At 38.2% G+C, this 19194-nt stretch overlaps 1 protein-coding gene across 1 annotated transcript in view; it reads right to left on the reverse strand.

Moving 5' to 3' along the window:
- Positions 1-19194, reverse strand: part of LOC139145136 (cystine/glutamate transporter-like) — a 78074-nt gene that overhangs the window by 22369 nt on the left and 36511 nt on the right. The window contains exons 3-4 of the mRNA XM_070716105.1: positions 14055-14157; positions 10393-10437 (exon numbers count right to left, since the gene is read on the reverse strand). Coding sequence (XP_070572206.1) covers positions 10393-10437; positions 14055-14157 — 148 coding nt within the window. The remainder of the gene's footprint in view (positions 1-10392; positions 10438-14054; positions 14158-19194) is intronic.

The following is a 19194-nucleotide window of genomic DNA, read 5'->3' on the forward strand; positions in this document are numbered from 1 at the left end:
AATCCTGAAATTACATCTTTCCTCATATTACTTTTACATTAATTTTGTAAAACTGCTCGCCACAAAAGCGGTTCAAAACAAACATTCTCAGTTTCAAGTACGTCCCGCCCCTTTTCGAGTCAAATGTAAATTTTGACATTTTTTTGTCTCAGCAAATAGCAGAGACTCAAAGAACTCTGAGATTGAAGAATATGGAATGATAATTTACTCTAGAAAATGGATCTTACTGGAAACGTCGTGCCCATCAACATTCCCTGTAAGCTGCTGTCATTGTTTTTATCACGCAATAAAATTATAGACAATTTATTACCTATCAATCGATTCGAGATCGAAGCAACTTACTTGTAATTTTTGTTGCCGATGGACACGTGTGGGTTGGTTTTAATTGAAAACGTCCCGTATAATTGAAACGAGACTTTTGCCTTCAAGCATGTTTACTTTGAAACAGATCTTAATTAAAACGGTCAGAAACTGTATGGAAGTCTACCAGAGGGTACTCAGCATGCTCACAAAAATGCGTGCATGATATATATGCGGATATATATATATATATATATATATATATATATATATATATATATATATATATACACGTGTGTGTGTGTGTGAGTGTGTGTGTATGTGTGTGTAAGCGTATGTGTGATTTGTTTGTCTGTTTGTTTAGTACAGATTGCACGCATTTAAGAAAGGACGAACCTCCTGAGATCCAAATTCAGCATTTATCTATGCATTTCTTCACCCAGTCACTGCAAAGTGCTGCTGCGAATTTTAATCAACGACATTTCCCGTTAGAGTGCTCAAGGATAGAGTTCCTGAGGCGGAGGTAATTGTCTAAACTAGAACTCGATGAGAGTGACAATATATAATCTACTGTGTGAAGAATCGCTGGAGATTGTCAACTTTAACGGTCAACTGATTTGCGGACATGAGGATTAAACGTCGATTATGCTTCCTCCGATAACTAAGCCTTCGTCCTTGGTCTGTTGAAGGCCACCCTTATGCTATAGCAATTACTTTGATCATCTAATTGCAAATATTCAATGCGAATTTATTGCCTAAGTTCGTATTAAACTTCGGCGCTTTGCAATAGAAAATTCCGACGTAGGTCGTGCTTACGGCACTCCTCTGTGACGTTATAGTCCAGTCAAAATATGAAATGACCCACCACAAATTGCAACAGAATTTATTTTTTCACTACTCACCTCAGAAAAACCCATAGAAAAACATATCAAAAGTCTTCAAAAATCCAAGGAGTGGAAAAGTGCCTAATTTGCATAAATCCAAAATGGCCGCCCCGGTATTATAGGTTCAATGCTTTTGGCCACTTACTGCCCAATATTGGTCCGATTTTGGTAATTTTTTTATTTCCATGTACCTTGTACATTTTCATCATATTTTAGACATGTTTACAAAAATTCCATTGTTTTTATTTACAAAACAGGAACATAATCGTAAAACAATGGTATTCTCACACACTATGTCTTCTAATCAATACTTGTTTCATGATTTTATAAGGTGCAAATGTCTGTAATGTTAAATAAATAAATAAATAAGTAAATAAGTAAATAAATAAATACACAAGGAGTGGAACAATGCCTAATTTGCATAAATCCAAAATGGCCGCCCCCGGTATTATGGAATCAACACTTATGACCACATATTGCGCGATATCAGTCCGATTTGGACAATATTTTTTTATTTTCTTATAAATTGTACATTCTCTTCTAATTTCCAACATTTTTAGGGCATTTCCAATTGTAGTTATTAATAAAACAGGCACACAAGTCTGAATTTCAGGGTAAAACAATGGTACACAAACACACTTCACCTTCCAATCAATACTGGTCTAATTTTGCAAGATGCTAACGTATATGGTGTGAAATATATAAATAAAATTGAAAGCAATCTCAGTATAACTAATACAGAATATGTATCCATTTTGTTTTTGGTTGTTAATTTGCCAATAACCTATTCCCTATTTCACATTAAAAGCCACCGGCTGAACTTACGCATTTTTTAGAACATTTGTCCTATAAAAAGTGGGCGGTTTATTCATATCAAACACAGTCAACCTGGTTTGAAGTCTAGTTATATCTAGTGTGTTGATATTGTGTTACCAGGGTACACTGGTTGTCACCATAGTTGTGAAACTCAACATGAAGTTCAATACTAGCTGGTAATTGTAAAATTACCAGTTTCCCAAATGCTGTTTATTTTACCCAAATTGTAGATAAACAGCCGCGTCTGAATTGACAGGGTGTGCCAGCATGGGAGAGCCGAGCAAAGGGAGAGGGGGTTAAAGTCTCCTGGAAGGTGTACAGATCACATGGGAATTAAATAGTATTGGTAGTAAAGGGAAAGCAACTCCACACATCGTTCATATTTGGGTTGTTTGCGTTTTGTGAATGATATTGTGTATAATATAAGTGTATATCATGTTTGGCTGTTTTATGTAAAATGTTGCTTAGCCATGGCGAGACGTACCCGTAATCTACGTGTCTTGTGTTAATCCGCACTGGCGCGGAGAGATTGCTGTGACACTACGATCCTTTGGCGCTACGTTTTGAAAACAGAGTTTTCTTCATCAGCCACTTAAAATTCATTTTTGATTGGTGAGACCAATCGATTGATTGTTAGATTTTTTAATTTGGTAATATGTTGTTCCACTTACGTTTGTTGTTCAAGTAGGGAAGCTAGAATGTCTACAGTTTGATCTCGTTGTGTTTGTGTAGGTTCGTGTGACCCTGAGTTTGAGCTATTGTAGTTTTTGTGAAGTCTGGCGCTTATAAGTGTGTCACCTATATTTCTGTTCCTTCTAATAAATATATGCGATTATAGGTTGGTTTTGGAACAGTTTTTTTAGTGTTTTGTCTTTTTCAAGTTCACTCCAGTTTTCTGTCAGGGCTTGCTTGATTTTTGTCGTTTCTATGTACGGGCTATATGTTGGTATTGTTGGTGGCGTTATTTCTTTCTTTTTGTTGTTCAAGCAGTCTTTTTCTGCTTTTATGATCTGTCTCTCTGATCGGTCTTGTAATTTTTCACTAAATTGTGTGACTTTTTGTGTAAAATCAATTTCGTTGTTACATGTTCTGATGTATCGTAATGATTCACCTTGATCAGACCTTTGAATGTTGCTGCCGGATGGCATAGGTTTCTTTGTAAGAATTGAAATGTATCTGTTGGCTTTGTGTGTGTGTTGATGTCGAGAATATTCTCTTTGTTGTATCGACGACCTTGGAGATAGGTCTAAATACGTGATTTCTTGAGAGGAGCTTTCAAATGAAAAATTGAAAGTAGGATGCATTTTGTTGATGTTTGATATGAATTCATTGAGTTCGTGTTGTGTTCCGATGAAAATCAGAAAAACATCGTCCCTGAACCTCAGCCAGGTCGATATTTGTTGTTTGTGTTTCTGTATTATTCTCGTTTCTGTCTCATGAAATGTAATATCTGCTATTTTGGAGAAGACGGGGACCCCATCGAGCATCCCCATATTTACCAGTAGAATTCATCGTTGAATTCGAATGTGTGTTTTTTTTTAAGATTACTTCTAGCAGAGCTATCATGTGTTTTGTTGGTGGTTGCTTGATTATGTAATTGTTTGATGATCTTTCCTAATTTAATGCTCTGCCGATTGATTCAATTACCTCATCATGTGGTGTATTCGTGTACATGGAAATTACATCCAGTGTTACTAGTACGTGTCGCTTTGGCCGGAATTGTGATTGTCTCTAATTTCCGTATAAAGTCTGTTGTCTTTGATGTATATGTTGATTCTTTCTTGACGATTTGTTCGAGAAAATGGTCAATGAATTCTGATATGTGAAATGTTGGACTGTGCATCCACTTATGATTGGCCGTACTACGAACATAGCTCCTGGTGGCGGCACTTTGTGTATTTTCGATAGAAGGTACCAAAGTGGCGTTCTTATTTTTCTATCGACTGGATTCAAATATTCATATGTGTGATGGTCAATGTGTTTTTCATTGTACATTTCTGTTATGAGATTGTGTACCGGTATGTTCTTTCTTGTATTTTTTGTGTCATCTGTCGCCAATTTGTGTAGTATTGTTGATCGTTAAGTTGACATTCTCTTATGTAATCATCAGTGTTTAAAATTGCTGTCCCCCGTCCTTTATCAAACAGTTTGATGGTTATCTTCTTGTTTTTTGATAGCGTTTTGAACACTATTTGTTCTGCACGTGTCATGTTTGTTTTTTGTGTTTCGAATAGGTGTGTTAACAATAGCCAATTTTGTTGCTTCCAAATAATTTTCTAGTTTTGTGTTCTCGGTTGTATGTGGGATCCATTTCGAGTTCATTTTGACTGGGTGTTGTACGGTCTGTGTCTCATGATATATCGGAGTCTCATTTTCGGAATGTATATTTTATGTCCCCTAACAGGTGGATTCTGTTAGGACGATTTGTTGTGGGAATGAATTTTAAGCCTTTGCTAAGTACGTTGATTTCAATGTTGGTGAGTTTGTGTGTCGATAGGTTCTTAATGAATCTGAGTTGTTTGATGCAGTGCTCAATTTTGTTCTATTGTGACTTTTCGTTATTTTTGTCATTCTATGATTCTTGTTTATGTGTTTCCTTTTTTTATCTTTGAACTTTGTCATACTAAGACACAATACAAAGCTGTCTCCGGCCATTCTGTCTCTCTAATCCGAACCTATCTCCAAGTGTGTACCCAGAAAACTCTTTTTCGAAACGTAGCGCCAAAGTATCGTAGTGTCACAGCAATCTCTCCGCTCCAGTGCGGATAAACACAAGACACGTAGATTACGGGTACGTCTCGCCATGGCTGAGCAACATTTTACACAAAACAGCCAAACATGATATACACTTACATGATACACAATATCACACACAAAACGCAAACGACCCAAATATGAAGTGGAGTACGTTGCTTTCCCTTTACTAGCAAAGACGAACAACAACTGATGATTAATTTTGTCTTCTTGTCTTTCTTTCTTTCTTATTTATTTATTTATTTATTTATTTATTTATTTATTTATGAATCTATCTATTTATCTATTATTATTTATTTATTCACATTACAGACATTTGTATCGTATAAAATAAAACAAGTATTGATTACAAGACATAGTGTGTGAGAATACTATTGTTTTACAGTAAAATTCGGACTCATGTTCCTGTTTTGTAAATAATAACGATGGAATTATTGTAAAAATGTCTAAAATATGAAGGAATGTACAAGGTATATGGAAATAAAAAAAAATTATTAAAATCGGACCAATATTGGGCAGTAAGTGGCCAAAAGCGTTGAAACTATAATACCGGGGCGGCCATTTTGGATTTATGCAAATTAGGCGGTTTTCCACTCCTCGGATTTTGGAAGACTTTTGATATGTTTTTATATGGGTTTTTCTGAGATGAATGGTGAAAAAATAAATTCTGTTGCAATTTGTGGTGGGTTACCCCCTTTTTTGGCCTAAAATGACTGGACTATTATGTAGTCGGCTTCTTCTTCTTCTTCTTCTCCGAACAAAAACAACCTGGCAAGGGGGACTCGCTAGATTCTTAATAATGCACACCAGTTTGTTTGAATCTTTGATTTCGCTAAGCCTGTACACGCGATTTAAACAACAGTGAATTTAAGATCTCGAGAATAAGCCAGATCAGAACCATTGTCTCAAGTTTACAATTAGTGCTAGTAGCTACGAAATTAGAACATCTCGACTCAATACCTTGCTTATACGCCGAGAGAATTAACAATTTACGGTTCCAAATCGTAGTAAGAGATGGCAAATGTACGTATTTTTGTGTCTCTTAGGATACATACTAGTAATAAGGCACGTTTTATTCTACCGAGTATACCATGCCTATCGGCCCATCCTTTTAAAAATCTCTGATATTGTAGAGTTTGTCAAATCGCAACAGAAGCAGGCAAACTTTTCCCATTCATTGAGAACAGTTCAAAGCTTTCGCTATTATCTTCACACCTCAGGCACACTTTACACGCAATTGTTCATACGGCCCCTGCGGCGTTCAGCTCTGCTTTCTCCACAACGTATTGAAATAGTCTGCCTGCCTGCCCGTCAGGCAAATGTAATAGGAAATAGGTGTTTATGTGACACCTGCGTTATTTCAGTTACGGTCTACCTATTAATAAAGTAGAGAGAAGCGGAGGTCAGCATTTCGCAAAATATATACAGTCTATCGATGAGTGCTTCTTTCATACATGTGTCAGCTTTTCACACAAATACATGTTGAAGTACCGACGCAGTGCAGCCCAGGAATCGTCACTTTTAGATTCGCCGACTGTCTCCATTTACGGCCAACCGATTTTAATTTTGCGAGAAACATCTGGGCCTTCCGGTACAAGGCTTTCATGTCGCTGTCAGCGCGCAATCTAAACAGAAAGACACAATTGGTGTTTGAGTCACACGAAGTGACATATGGAAGACACAATAGGAAAGAATAACAATAAAAACACAAAGATAGACTAAATGAAAATAACAGTTTTTCGTAACGTTATTACTGTTTTCATATTTGATTAATGGCATCCATTTATTGATGTCAAGAACCAAACCATTTTTCTCCAGCGAGTACAATCGATATTTTCATCAAATATTTCGTTCGAAATAATCAAAATGTATAGATGTCCATATCTTCGGAACCGACCATATCGATCAGGAGACCTCCGTTATCATCCGTGCACTGTGGGCAAACGCACGGAAGCGATTCAATATCCGACACCGCGCCGCTCAGCCACCAAAGCAAGAGCGCATCTCTCAATTCCCTCGTGAGAATTAAAAAAAAACCCCCTGAATCCCGCTGAAAACAATTTCACGGCCACTTATTTTATTGTAAAAAGGAAGTCTCGCAGTCTTTGCAAAAAGACCATCGATTTTTCTGTCTGGATGAAAATGGAAATCAAATAAAACCTGCCTCACTGTTCTGACACGGTTATTTAATCCATTCGCGCATGGTGTCTCACTGCAAACTCACCGATTTTCTTTGAATAATTACTTTCCAAGCCGTGATGCATCTGGCGCAAATGTCGATCTACATTTTTTCAGTCAAGCGAACGAAGTTTCTGAGGCAACATTCTCCTCTCTAAGTCTTAGAGCGGGTAAAGTCTTTACAAACCATTTGTTACTTCTGCTGTTTGTCGTGATTTCCTTTTAATGGTGACGAACATTGACAAACAGCCAGGGGAAAAAAGAGTAGTTGCAGTTGTCCTTCTATTTAAGGACAGCTTTTTGTATGTTTATCGAGTTCTGAACCGTTTGTCTTGTAAAGTTGGTATTTGCTTTGCAGATCATGTGCTGATTTATATATGCTCTTTGTAAGTTTGCTTGTTTTACATGGACTCATGCAAATGTGCTATGGAGACACGTATGCATACAAACAGAAAAATGCGTACATACATGCATGCAAACATACATACATACATACATACATACATACATACATACATACATACATACATACATACATACATACATACATACATACATACAGAGAGACAGACAGACAGACAGACAGACAGACAGACAGACACACACACACACACATACACACACATACATACATACATACATACATACATACATACATACATACATACATACATACATACATACATACATACATACATACATACATACATACATACATACATACATACATACAGACAGATAGACAGACAGACAGACAGACAGACAGACAGACAGACAGACAGACACACATATACACAAACATACATACATACATACATACATACATACATACATACATACACACATACACACACACACACATACATACATACATACATACATACATACATACATACATACATACATACATACATACATACATACATACATACATACATACATACATACATACATACATACATACATACATACGTCTAGTGTTTGAAAAAATGAAGTTGTGTCTATCTGGGCAATTGGTGAGCGGATTACAGACAAGATAGGTAAGCGTTCATTGCTGACGAACGAAATATAATTATTGAAATTCGGCATAAGTAGTGTGAACTATCAAAGTAAACAGTTGAGAAAGTAATAAACTTCGCGAATGTTGCGAAACCTTACAGTGTGTGGCCAGAATTGTTTTCTCTGGAACTTCTTAAAATTGCTTGCACAAACACGTAAAATTCGAAAGGTTTGTCTGAATGAATTTCCATCCATTTGTCGATACTCTGTCAAATATTGTTGAGCAGCATCAAAATTAAGGGCGAAGGTTTGGCATAAGACACCCCAAGTAAGTTTGTTTGTGGTTTATATTTTGACCCTTACTTTCTTCCATTCGCCATGCATTACCGATGCACTCTCTCCTTTTGATTTCCGGCAAAGCTGACCGATCGTATGAAGTACTATACACACTCTAGTTTTACATGCGAGACGAGAATAACCGTGCTATCAGAATGATCACATGACAACTGGGAACAAATCACAAAATCTCTCCCTTTATTTAATTACAGCGTAAGATTGGATGTGATTCACCCTGCAAATAAGACAAACGCCCTGAAGAAATTTGCAGTTTACAAGTACCATTCGGAGTGACATTGTTCATTGTTTGCGTCCAGGAGTCGCTAAGGCGGCTTCACTTTGCTTCAAGAGATTCGGAAAAAACAGGTATACTAATCCGTAGGTTATGGAATTAAAAATGGCATATTCTGAACCTCTTAAAAGAGGACTTGTAGAATAGTCTAGCATTTTTGAAAGGCATGACAATGGTATATTCTTTTGGATCTATTATCAAACATCTTTGGTTCAGAGCAGCTGTCTGAAACATCCTCTATCCACGACTTATTGTTTTTTTAACAACTCCACTCACAAAGATTTGCTGGCAAAAACAAACCCTGTTAAACTTTTAATTGGTTGGTTTATTCTGTGTCCAACGCATTATCAGCCCATATTTAGAATGACCGGTTCACTCGAGATGATCATGAAAGCAAGAGTAGCCTTCACGCGACTCCCTCTGGGCATCGCGACATACATTATTAGTAGCAGGATACGCCTTGTTAGACAGAAGAAATAAAAAGCGATGATTCCACGAAGTCTTTTTCAGGAGTCCAATGTCAAGTGTTGATAAGTTGGCAGGCCATTTAGCATATAGAAATTAGGGTTTGTCGTATGCCCGGAAGAAATCACACGCATCCATTGGGCGGATGAGTTGATTCGCGTAGTAGTGAGGGCAGTTTGCATATACTTAAAGGCTGTCAGGCTAGGTCTTTGCAATGGCCTTTATAGTTCATTGTGGCTGCGACAATTTTGTTATTTAAGTCATTAACAGATCTAGTATCGATGCACTGGAGAATATGCAATCATATATACGCACTGTACTCATATTGACTTTCCTTATCAAATCCGTCGATTAACTCCACATCAGGTTTGTCCTCCATTCATTTGTAGTTTTGAAACATATGTCACTTTCATATGTCACTTTCCCCAGAGACAAATCGGTTTTAAATGTAATTGTTTATTAGGAAACCACTTTGTGCTTCATTTTATTTTAGTATCAATACATATTATCTTTGTGCGTACTGCCTAGGAAATAAATTATCAAACCCCATGACATTGGGTTGGTCACAGTCCTGTGGGTTGGTATAGACATATCGGACATCTGAAGGTCAAGTAATTCAGTACTGACAACTCAGTTATGCGTTGTCTACCATTTTGTTAATATTGACTTGTAACCCTTGCATTCCCTCTTATAACAAGACAAAGCCGTAGACAACGAGTATAGCATTCTTCCTAGCCGTGTATGGCCGCAACAGCATCTATGCCCAAAAATAAAATCAAAAAACGGTCGCTTTTAGATTTGGCTACAACTGGCTACACGTGAATGAAGTTACATCGCCAACTTCAAGTGTTTTATTTCATGTTGGGAAGCTGGCCGTTAGGAATTAGCATGACACAAAAAATTCCCGATCTCATCGAAAAATTTATCGGTTAACCGCCCGGGCTAGTACATTATTTCATCCTATTCAGTACAAACATACGTACGAAATCTTTCAGGTGGCGTGCCAACTTTGTGTCGTAAATGAGTCTAAATTTCGCATGCATACAAGATGGAACAGTACAAAAATATTTGCAGTATTGACATGTCAACTTCAATAACTATCTTCATCTTCTCTCAACTACTTGAGCCTGGACGACATTCATTGTAAATGGCGTGTTCGCTACACTGGCCAACCAGTCGCTAGGCTTTTCTTGGTCTTGTCTAGTACTTACTGGCATCGCGTATCGCCTTCAACCAATGATCTACGCGACAGGCCTTCCAAAGTACACAGCTTGAAATTTGCGATCACCTCACCATTAACGCGACAGTCCACTGAAATGTGTACATTCAATTTACTCTGTATTGGTATTTATATGCTCGCAGACTTACCTTGCGGGTTCCTTGATCTCCTCCGTGACGTAATTAATGTAAAACCTGCGAAAAGAGCAAGACAAGCGAATTAGATTTGGCTGGGGATTCCTTGCTCGCAGGACTGTGCATGTTGCCTGCTATAGTGAAGTCCATTGTAGCATTGTAGGCTATGTCCATCTGCAAGGAGACGCCGATGGCACCCACACGAGATGTGAACTTGCGAGTTACAGCTTTTAAAGGCCAGTCGTTCAGTTTTCAGTTTGGTTCTGTAATGCTTGTTTGAAATCAGACGATAGGTTGTGCCTATTGGATAATCACTCCTCACAATAACAGTTGAAGTTGTCATCCATTATATGTTTTACAATTTTACTCGTTTTAATTATCCACTTAAGTCTTTCACACTCATTAAAATCATGTGTACACACATTATAATTTTGTTTGTACTAGCTATGTAGATTACATATTGCCCCATTGACATTAAAACATTCAGATGATGGTGTTCAATCGTTCATTTCATTGAAATAGACCGACCGTGAAACCTTCAATTTACAACAGAATCCATACTACATAAAATGCAGCAAAGAATTTGAAGACCAGGCAGGACCAAAATCTTCGGATGAAGCGTAATCTGCTTCAGTGAGAAGCGTAAAAACGGCTCTTTACAGACCAAAGGTCATGACAGAGAATGTGGAAAATCCTGTTTAAGACTATGGCATGTGCTTCAAACCCAAAAATACTACGTGTTTATTGATGTTTTGAATAGTTAGATGAAGGAAGTTGGAGCCTACCATGCTTCATATTTCATGGCTATGAATTGACGTCTTCGTTACGATAGATGGCCTAGGGTATTGCACTATTAAGCGTAAAGGCTGCTAAAACATGCAACGTTGTCCTGTCCATCTTGACTGACATTGTACTTGTCCCGTGGTTAAATCTGCTCGTGTGGTGAACTTAGGTTCGGGCATTGTTATAGAAAATTAAAATCTGCACTTTTTGTATTTTTGTTGAAAAATGAGAACATCGAAAACTAAAATATTTAACTGAAAGACGAGGATCATAATTTTTCATTTAATATGCATAATTTAAGCCTTCGTCGTCAAAATTTGTGTGCTGTAATGGCTAATACTCAAAACCAGCCTTCACGAACTACAAACGCGAGGTTAAATGTTCTTAACGTCACATTAGCGTTACCATAGCAATCTCTTAGTCAGTAGATTTGGATTTCTTGAAGACATTGCAATAGACATACTGGCGATCAAGAAATACCGATGACTGGGCTCTTTTCCACCAGATCATTTGAATCCAACGTTCGCTATACTGTACCTGTATGCGTCTGGCATATATTAAAATGGAATTTTAAATGTTCAATAATCTAAAGTTCAATGATAACAGTTAACCTACTTTTTATAAAATCTTGGCGAGCGAATGATTAACGCGTTTCCAATGTATACACATTTGGTCGACGGCAAAAGAGTAGCGATAAGTGAGTTACAGTGACCCATAGCCAGGAAGACATAATTCTCCGATGGCATTTCTTGAAGACAAGAGAAGACACATACCAATATACATTTTCCGAATGCACCCTTTCTTCTCTCCGAAGACGTGCACAGCTTGTATGTTTTGTCATTTTTGTGATTTTTTCCCCTGTGTTTGACATCCCTCTCACAAGAATTATTTTGTACTCTTACGGTCAACGGACGAAAAAATCACTGAATCTTCCCAAACGAAGCTAGCTGCCGGTTTCGAAATCGATTCATGTTATACTATGAGTACACCGTGATGGTCGTGAAGTATATTCATGACAACTAGAATATAACAAACGACAGGTGAGCTTCTTCATTTTGCTGCTGCCACTTTCATGAATATAAATTTCATGAAAGTGTCAATAGCAAAGTGAAGAGTTCCAAATACGCCGTACCTTCTCAGCCGAAGATTCCTGTCTTTTTCGTTTTTGATGATAGCATACAAGCCGCCGAGTCACTCATGCGACACTTTGGCGAATAGAAAATGAGGTTGGCAAATCACGATTAGCCCATAGTTTATATATCTACGATATTTCACACAAAATATATAAATAAATGTAGACACCAAAAATCTTATCCGACGTGCAGGAAAAACTAAACGAAACATTAAATCTGGGTGCCAGCTCTTGCTTAGAGATCCAAGCTGGAAATGAATACTCACAGAGGGCTCTTTTCGATTCGAACTCGCCTATCTGATGCTGACCTTTGACCCTTTTAACATTCTTCGGGGAAGTGTGCTTGGCAACACAATAGTTGCCATTACTATCACCTTTTAGGTTTGATTGTATTCTTTATCTGTGAACCATTACCCGAAATTCTGATGACGTTTCGATGCAACCTCGCTGATTTTACCGCACGCATACGTGTATAGTGATTATTGACAGCTGGGTAAATTGTGTTCGCAATGAAGTCCCATGGCCTGCAGCTCAATCAATTCCCCGAGAACGGTGGAACGATTATCTCCGCCATAGAAGCCGACTGGCTTTTACTGAATAAGTATGAGGCACTGCACCACTTGCCATACTTCATACAGCCCATTAAATTTACATAAAATGTTCATCTATAAGTCCTCAGCAAATTACATTTGTCATAAGCTCGGGAATTAAACATACTCTGAAAACGTTTTGTTTCTTGTCTTACTGATCTGAGCAGCTTTCGTGAAGTTGAATCTATCTAATAATAATGTCGTAACTTTACTCTTTCCAAATAGTCGTTTTTTCTATTTCGATATGCTGTGTCAATACTTACGTTGTTTTCATAGGTTAACACTTCAGCACAAAATGGTTTTGAACAAAGGGCGATTAACCAAAGAATCCACAGCCGGAATACTGAATAATAATAATACCAATCTATAGGATTCGTCCACATTTCATCGAGAAATTATATTTTCAAAGAACACATTGGATAGCTCAACTTCATTTCCTGGCAAAGATATCGAGCAACTGTTTGTTCCAGAGAAACTGTTCGAAACCAGTCACGAGAACTATGCGAGAAGCATCATTTCGTGGTACAATTGGGCATTCTTGTTGCTTTGGCAACTACCCATCGACGATTCTCAAACACTGCGACTGCTAAAAAACCCGGTAGATTGAACTGTGCTAAGCCTTTCGCGATGCAAGGTTTCCGTATAATAATGAATAGTGGGTTTTTCCGATCATCACAGATATCGAGTTTTTGACTCTGAGTGTCCCTCTTCCCAGCATGTCATGATAGGTTTTTGACAGCATGCGACGAAGGCAAATTGTACTACCTCTTCTTCTGGCTCTAACATTCCCCAGCTAATATACGTGCGCCATTAGAGTCTCGATGGGAGATTCAACAGACATTAATTTTCTTGGAGATGTATCTTGAACTATCATTAGGCTTGATTGCCTCGGTCGTATACGAGTCAGTAGGAGATGCAGATAACCATGAATTGTTACCTGATGTTTTTAAACAAAAACACACCACATCTACCGTTGTAGGGGTTCGAAATTGATAAAACAATCGGATTTCAAAGAATGAATTGTTTGCAAAGGAAATCCAGATTATTTGCTCTACTGACGTAGCCTTTGCCTGAGTAGATGGCACTGGTGGTTCATGATGATTCACAAAATGTAATGACGTATTAAGCAAATGCAAGATGGCGGAAGAAATCTTATTCCTAGAGAGACTTACCATCCTGCATAAGCGAACATCCCCGAGTAAAAACCGAGTGGAACTTTCGCAAGAGAGATCTCTTCGATGCCTGTGAATGCATCTAGAAAGTTTTCTGTGTAACCTGGTGAACGGACAGAAAGATGGGCTTTAAGAGTGCGCAGGTTGCATTTAACATCGGAAAAGTGAAAAATTGTGGGAAAGTGTAAAAGTTACGGTCTCGCGGTATGTTCGTATTCGAAATTATCTTTGTCATTACAGTAAGGTTAACGGCGTTATAATGACATTATATATAACATAAACAGATACAACTGGACAACATGACTGGAAAAATAGTGACAATGTTTTCACAAATGTTGTTCAACGAAGATGCAATGGTCGACAATAACCAATGGGTCTTGTACTGATCGGTAGAATCTATAAATAAATGTGTTCTATTTCTTTTATAATATCATAGACAGACAACATTTATCTTGTGTTCCTACAAATGTTATGGCTGCGATCTGACCAGAGATAAGCCGTACATGAAAAATTACCTTTATCATTATGAAATATCAATAAATCATCGAAAGACGTGTTTGTTGCCGACGAAGAAATTTATACGAAGAACGTTGCCTGCAAGCACTGTCAGTAGTAGATGGATAATTGATGTTTTCATCCAGAAATTGGCGTCAGTTTACAGACAAGGAAGCATGGTACGTAGTTGTAACTTTACATCGATACTGTCTTGGGGCATGTTAAAGGGTCAAAAGTCACAGAATTTGATTGAAATTTCCGTCGGTGATCACGGCTATCGTCCTCGAATTGATTTCCTCCCTGCTGAATGGTCGGAACCATTTAAAAGGCCGCCTTTTCACTTTTGGCGCATAGCTGCACACATCTTCGACACGCTTCTATATTTTGTCAAATCTAAAATCTGTAATCTTGTCGACGAATCTATCGGCTAGACATGTATGTTCTAAGAAGGATCAAACCTTTGCAGACGCTGTATTGTTACGTGCAGAGATAACGAACAAAAGGGTGAACTCAGCAGTTAACGTTTAAACAAAATTTATTACGAAAAAAAACTAATTGCTAAGTCAGGGATAGAGTACAAGCTTTAAAAGTGTACAGACTACTTATCTCAGCTGGGACGGCAAAGCTCCAGTCTCAGAGTTGTAACAGTCAGTTGAATGAATGAACAGTCCTTGCAGGCTTGCAGCTGCACAAAGTCCACAGTATAAATCAGCGTTGACAGTGAAGGTCTTGAAAAGTCTTGAGAATGACTACTGCTGGAGTTTATAGTAACACACAAGAGACACGATCCCAAAAGTCTGACTGGAAGCTGTGCACGTCCCTTTTATAAAGGCATATAAGAACAATCTAGAACTTTTATTGACATGCTAATTACTGTTCTAAAATTATCTCCCTTACACAACTAATCAACTTTCCAGAACATTCCAAACATGACTAATTGAATTCAAGGTTGTGAGGTCATCAAGGGCAGTGACCTTGAGAATGTTCTAGACTAATTGAACTCAGGTCATGATGAGTGTGGGGGAAATGACCTACATAACACACCCCCTCTTCAAAAAAGAAAATTTTTCAATGAAAAATCTTTCTTTTACAAATGTAATCTTAAAAGTGTGAACAACAATAAGTTCTAAATACGAGAGAGACAGTCTGCAATTAAATTGTCTCTGCCTTTGATATGTCTAATATCAAGATTAAACTCCTGTAACATTAAACTCCATCTTAGCAATCTCTGATTTTTGCCTTTAAATTTCTGCAGAAAAACAAGAGGGTTGTGATCAATATAAACCACTATTGGCTGATTTGAAGAAGTAACATAAACTTCAAAATGCTGTAAAGCTAATATCAAAGATAAACACTCTTTTTCAATTGTAGAGTAGTTTCTCTGGGATTTGTTAAATTTGCGTGAAAAATAGCAAACAGGATGATCTACACCATGACTATCCTCTTGCAATAAAACAGCACCAGCAGCCGTATCACTAGCATCTACAGCTAATTTGAATGGCAAAGTGAAATCTGGTGCAGACAATACTGGGGCACTTTGCAGTATGGCTTTAAGTGTATCAAATGCCTGTTGGCATTGCTCTGACCAAACAAACTGTACTTTCTTTTTAAGTAAGTTAGTCAAAGGCTCAGTAATGTGGAGAAATTTGGACAGAATTTTCTGTAGTAACCAGCCATACCGAGAAAGCGCATCAGTTGTCGTTTGCAGTTTGGTATGGGAAAACTTGAAATGGCACTGATTTTGGCATCAACAGGTTTTACCTCACCCTGTCCTACAGTATGTCCGAGGTAAGTTACCCTTGCCCATACAAACTCAGATTTGGCAAGGTTGACAGTCAACATTGCTTTACTCAGTCTCTCAAAGAACTTCCGCATGAGCTTGATGTGTTCCTCCCAGGTGTCACTATACAGAATGACGTCGTCAACGTAAGCTGCACACCGTCTAGCCCGGATATGACGTCTTGATCATCCGTTGGAACGTTGCCGGAGAGTTCTTCATTCCAAATGGCATCACCTTGTACTGGAACAATCCGTCTGGCGTAACAAAGGCGGATATTTCACGAGCACGATCTGTCAGAGGGACTTGCCAAAATCCCTTCAGTAGGTCAAATTTCGTCACATACTTGGCTTTTCCCACTCGGTCGATGCAGTCATCAATCCTCGGGATTGGGAAAGTGTCTGTCTTTGTTAAAGTGTTGACCTTCCTAAAGTCCGTGCACATACGATAACTGTGATCTGGTTTGGGAACAAGTATGCACGGCGAACTCCAGTTACTTTTACTGGGTTCAATAAAGTCATTGTCCAGCAGGTATTTGACTTCTTCCTGGAGATATTTTGCTTTTGTTGGATTCAGTCTGTATGGATGTTGTTTTACAGGCTTACTGTCCCCAACATCAACGTCGTGATAGATGACGTTTGTCTCGTTGGAACATCTTGAAACAGGTGTTTATATTCGTGGAGCAGTTCTTTCACCTGTTGTTGTTGTTCTGGCTGGAGGTGTGCCAACTTTGTAGACTCCAGCTTCTCCAGGATTTCTGAGTTCTGAAGCTTGACCGAGCCCAGCTTTGAGTTTAGAGTATTTTCACTCAAGTCAGTTTCAGTATCACTATCTTCATAATGGCCAGAACTGACGGTACTGACAGGCTGAGTTATAGTAGGATTATCCCTATCCAAATATGGCTTAAGCATATTTATGTGACATAGCTGCTTTTGTTTTCGCCTGTCAGGTGTTATTATGATGTAATTTAAATCACTCAATTCTTATCGATTAGATATGGCCCAAAGTAACGAGCATGGAGTGGTTTGCCAGGAATTGGAAGTAGAACAAGAAACTTTTGACCTGGTTCAAACTTCCGTTTTGAGGTGTTTTTATCGTATTTGGTTTTCATTGACTGCTGAGATGACTCAAGATTTTCTCTGGCTAATCACATGCTTTAGAGAGTTTTGTACGAAAATCTGACACATATTGCAAATATTCAGACAATCATCATCGTCTGATAGGAATTTCTCTTTAACGAGCTTAAGTGGGCCACGGACTGTATGTCCAAATACAAGCTCAAATGGGCTAAAACGAAGAGACTCTGAATTGACTCTCTAACAGCAAAGAGCAGAAAATGAATTCCTTCATCCCACTGCTTCTCTGTGTCAAAACAGTAGGTCCTAATCATGTTTTTCAAGTTTGATGAAATCGCTCAAGAGCACCCTGACTTTCTGGATGATAGGCGGATGACCTATACTGTTTAATGCCTAGCTGATCCATTACTTGTTGAAAAATACCAGACATAAAGTTGGAGCCTTGATCGGACTGGACACATTTAGGGAGGCCAAATAAAGTGAAAAATTTGACTAAAGCTTTCACTATAGTCTTTGTCTTTATATTTCTCAGTGGTATGGCTTCTGGGAACCGAGTTGATGTACACATAATTGTCAGCATGTACTCATTTCCTGATCTTGTTTTTGGTAGGGGCCCAACACAGTCTATTAGAATCCTACTAAATGGTTCTTGAAATGCAGGAATTGGCTGTAAAGGGCCTTTGGAATGGTCTGATTTGGCTTTCCTACCATTTGACATGTGTGACAAGTTTACAGAAATGTGCTACATCCTGCCTGAGATTAGGCCAATAAAAGTGACTGAGAATTTTGTGATAAGTTTTCCTTACTCCCAAATGACCAGCCCAGGGCGTTTCATGGGCCAGGCGCAATATTCAGCACGATAGGGCTTTGGAACCACAATTTGATGTTTTATAGCCCAATCGTCATCAACCAAGACTCTGGAGGTCTCCATTTACGCATGAGAATACCAGATTTTGTATAATAGGAAACAGAGCTATCTGAAGTTTTACCTTCATCATCTACCCTGTCAAACAAAGACAAAATATCTGGGTCTTTGTGTTGTTCTGCAATGAGATTTGATCTAGAAAATGTCTGACTTTGGTCAGCAGAAGTTTTACTGGAAGTTTCAAATCCACGAGGGATAACGGAATGATCCGTGTCAAACACCTGACTGAGAAAGGTGTCATTTAAGTCAACATCTGTGACATTATTTTTGAGAGTATTTTGATTCTCGGAAGTTTTCTTTGACATGGCTCGAGTAATGGCACATGAAGGAAATAAATCGGGTATCTCTTGTTCAATTGGCTCTGGATCCTGATCTAAACTAGGATTATCAGTCACAAGTGGATTAGTAATGACCTTGTCCCCAGCAAGGTCGTTTCCAAGAAGAAGGTGAATCCCTTCAAAAGGCAAAAAAGGCCTAATACCTAAAGCCACAGGTCCAGAAACAAAGTCCGAAGACAAATAGACATTATGGAGAGGAACAGGAATGTAGTCATTACAATCTACCCCCTTAATAAGAACTTTAGAACCTGAAAATGACTTTTCAGAAAACGGCAGGGTATCTGCCAACAAAAGAGACTGGGAAGCCCCGGTATCTCTTAAAATTTTGACAGGGGTAGCGGAAGAGAAATCACTAGAAAGTGATATAAAACCATTATGAATAAATGGCTCGAAAATACCCATAATGCTATCTTGAGAAGAATTGACCTTGACCTCATTAATTGGGGATGAGAGGGGTTTAACCTCAGAAAATGTGTTGCACACATTATTAGACTCTAATTGAGTTGATGAAGAAATAAAGCCGGTTGGC

The sequence above is a fragment of the Ptychodera flava genome, chromosome 12, assembly GCF_041260155.1.
Source record: "Ptychodera flava strain L36383 chromosome 12, AS_Pfla_20210202, whole genome shotgun sequence".
Lineage (NCBI taxonomy): Eukaryota > Metazoa > Hemichordata > Enteropneusta > Ptychoderidae > Ptychodera > Ptychodera flava.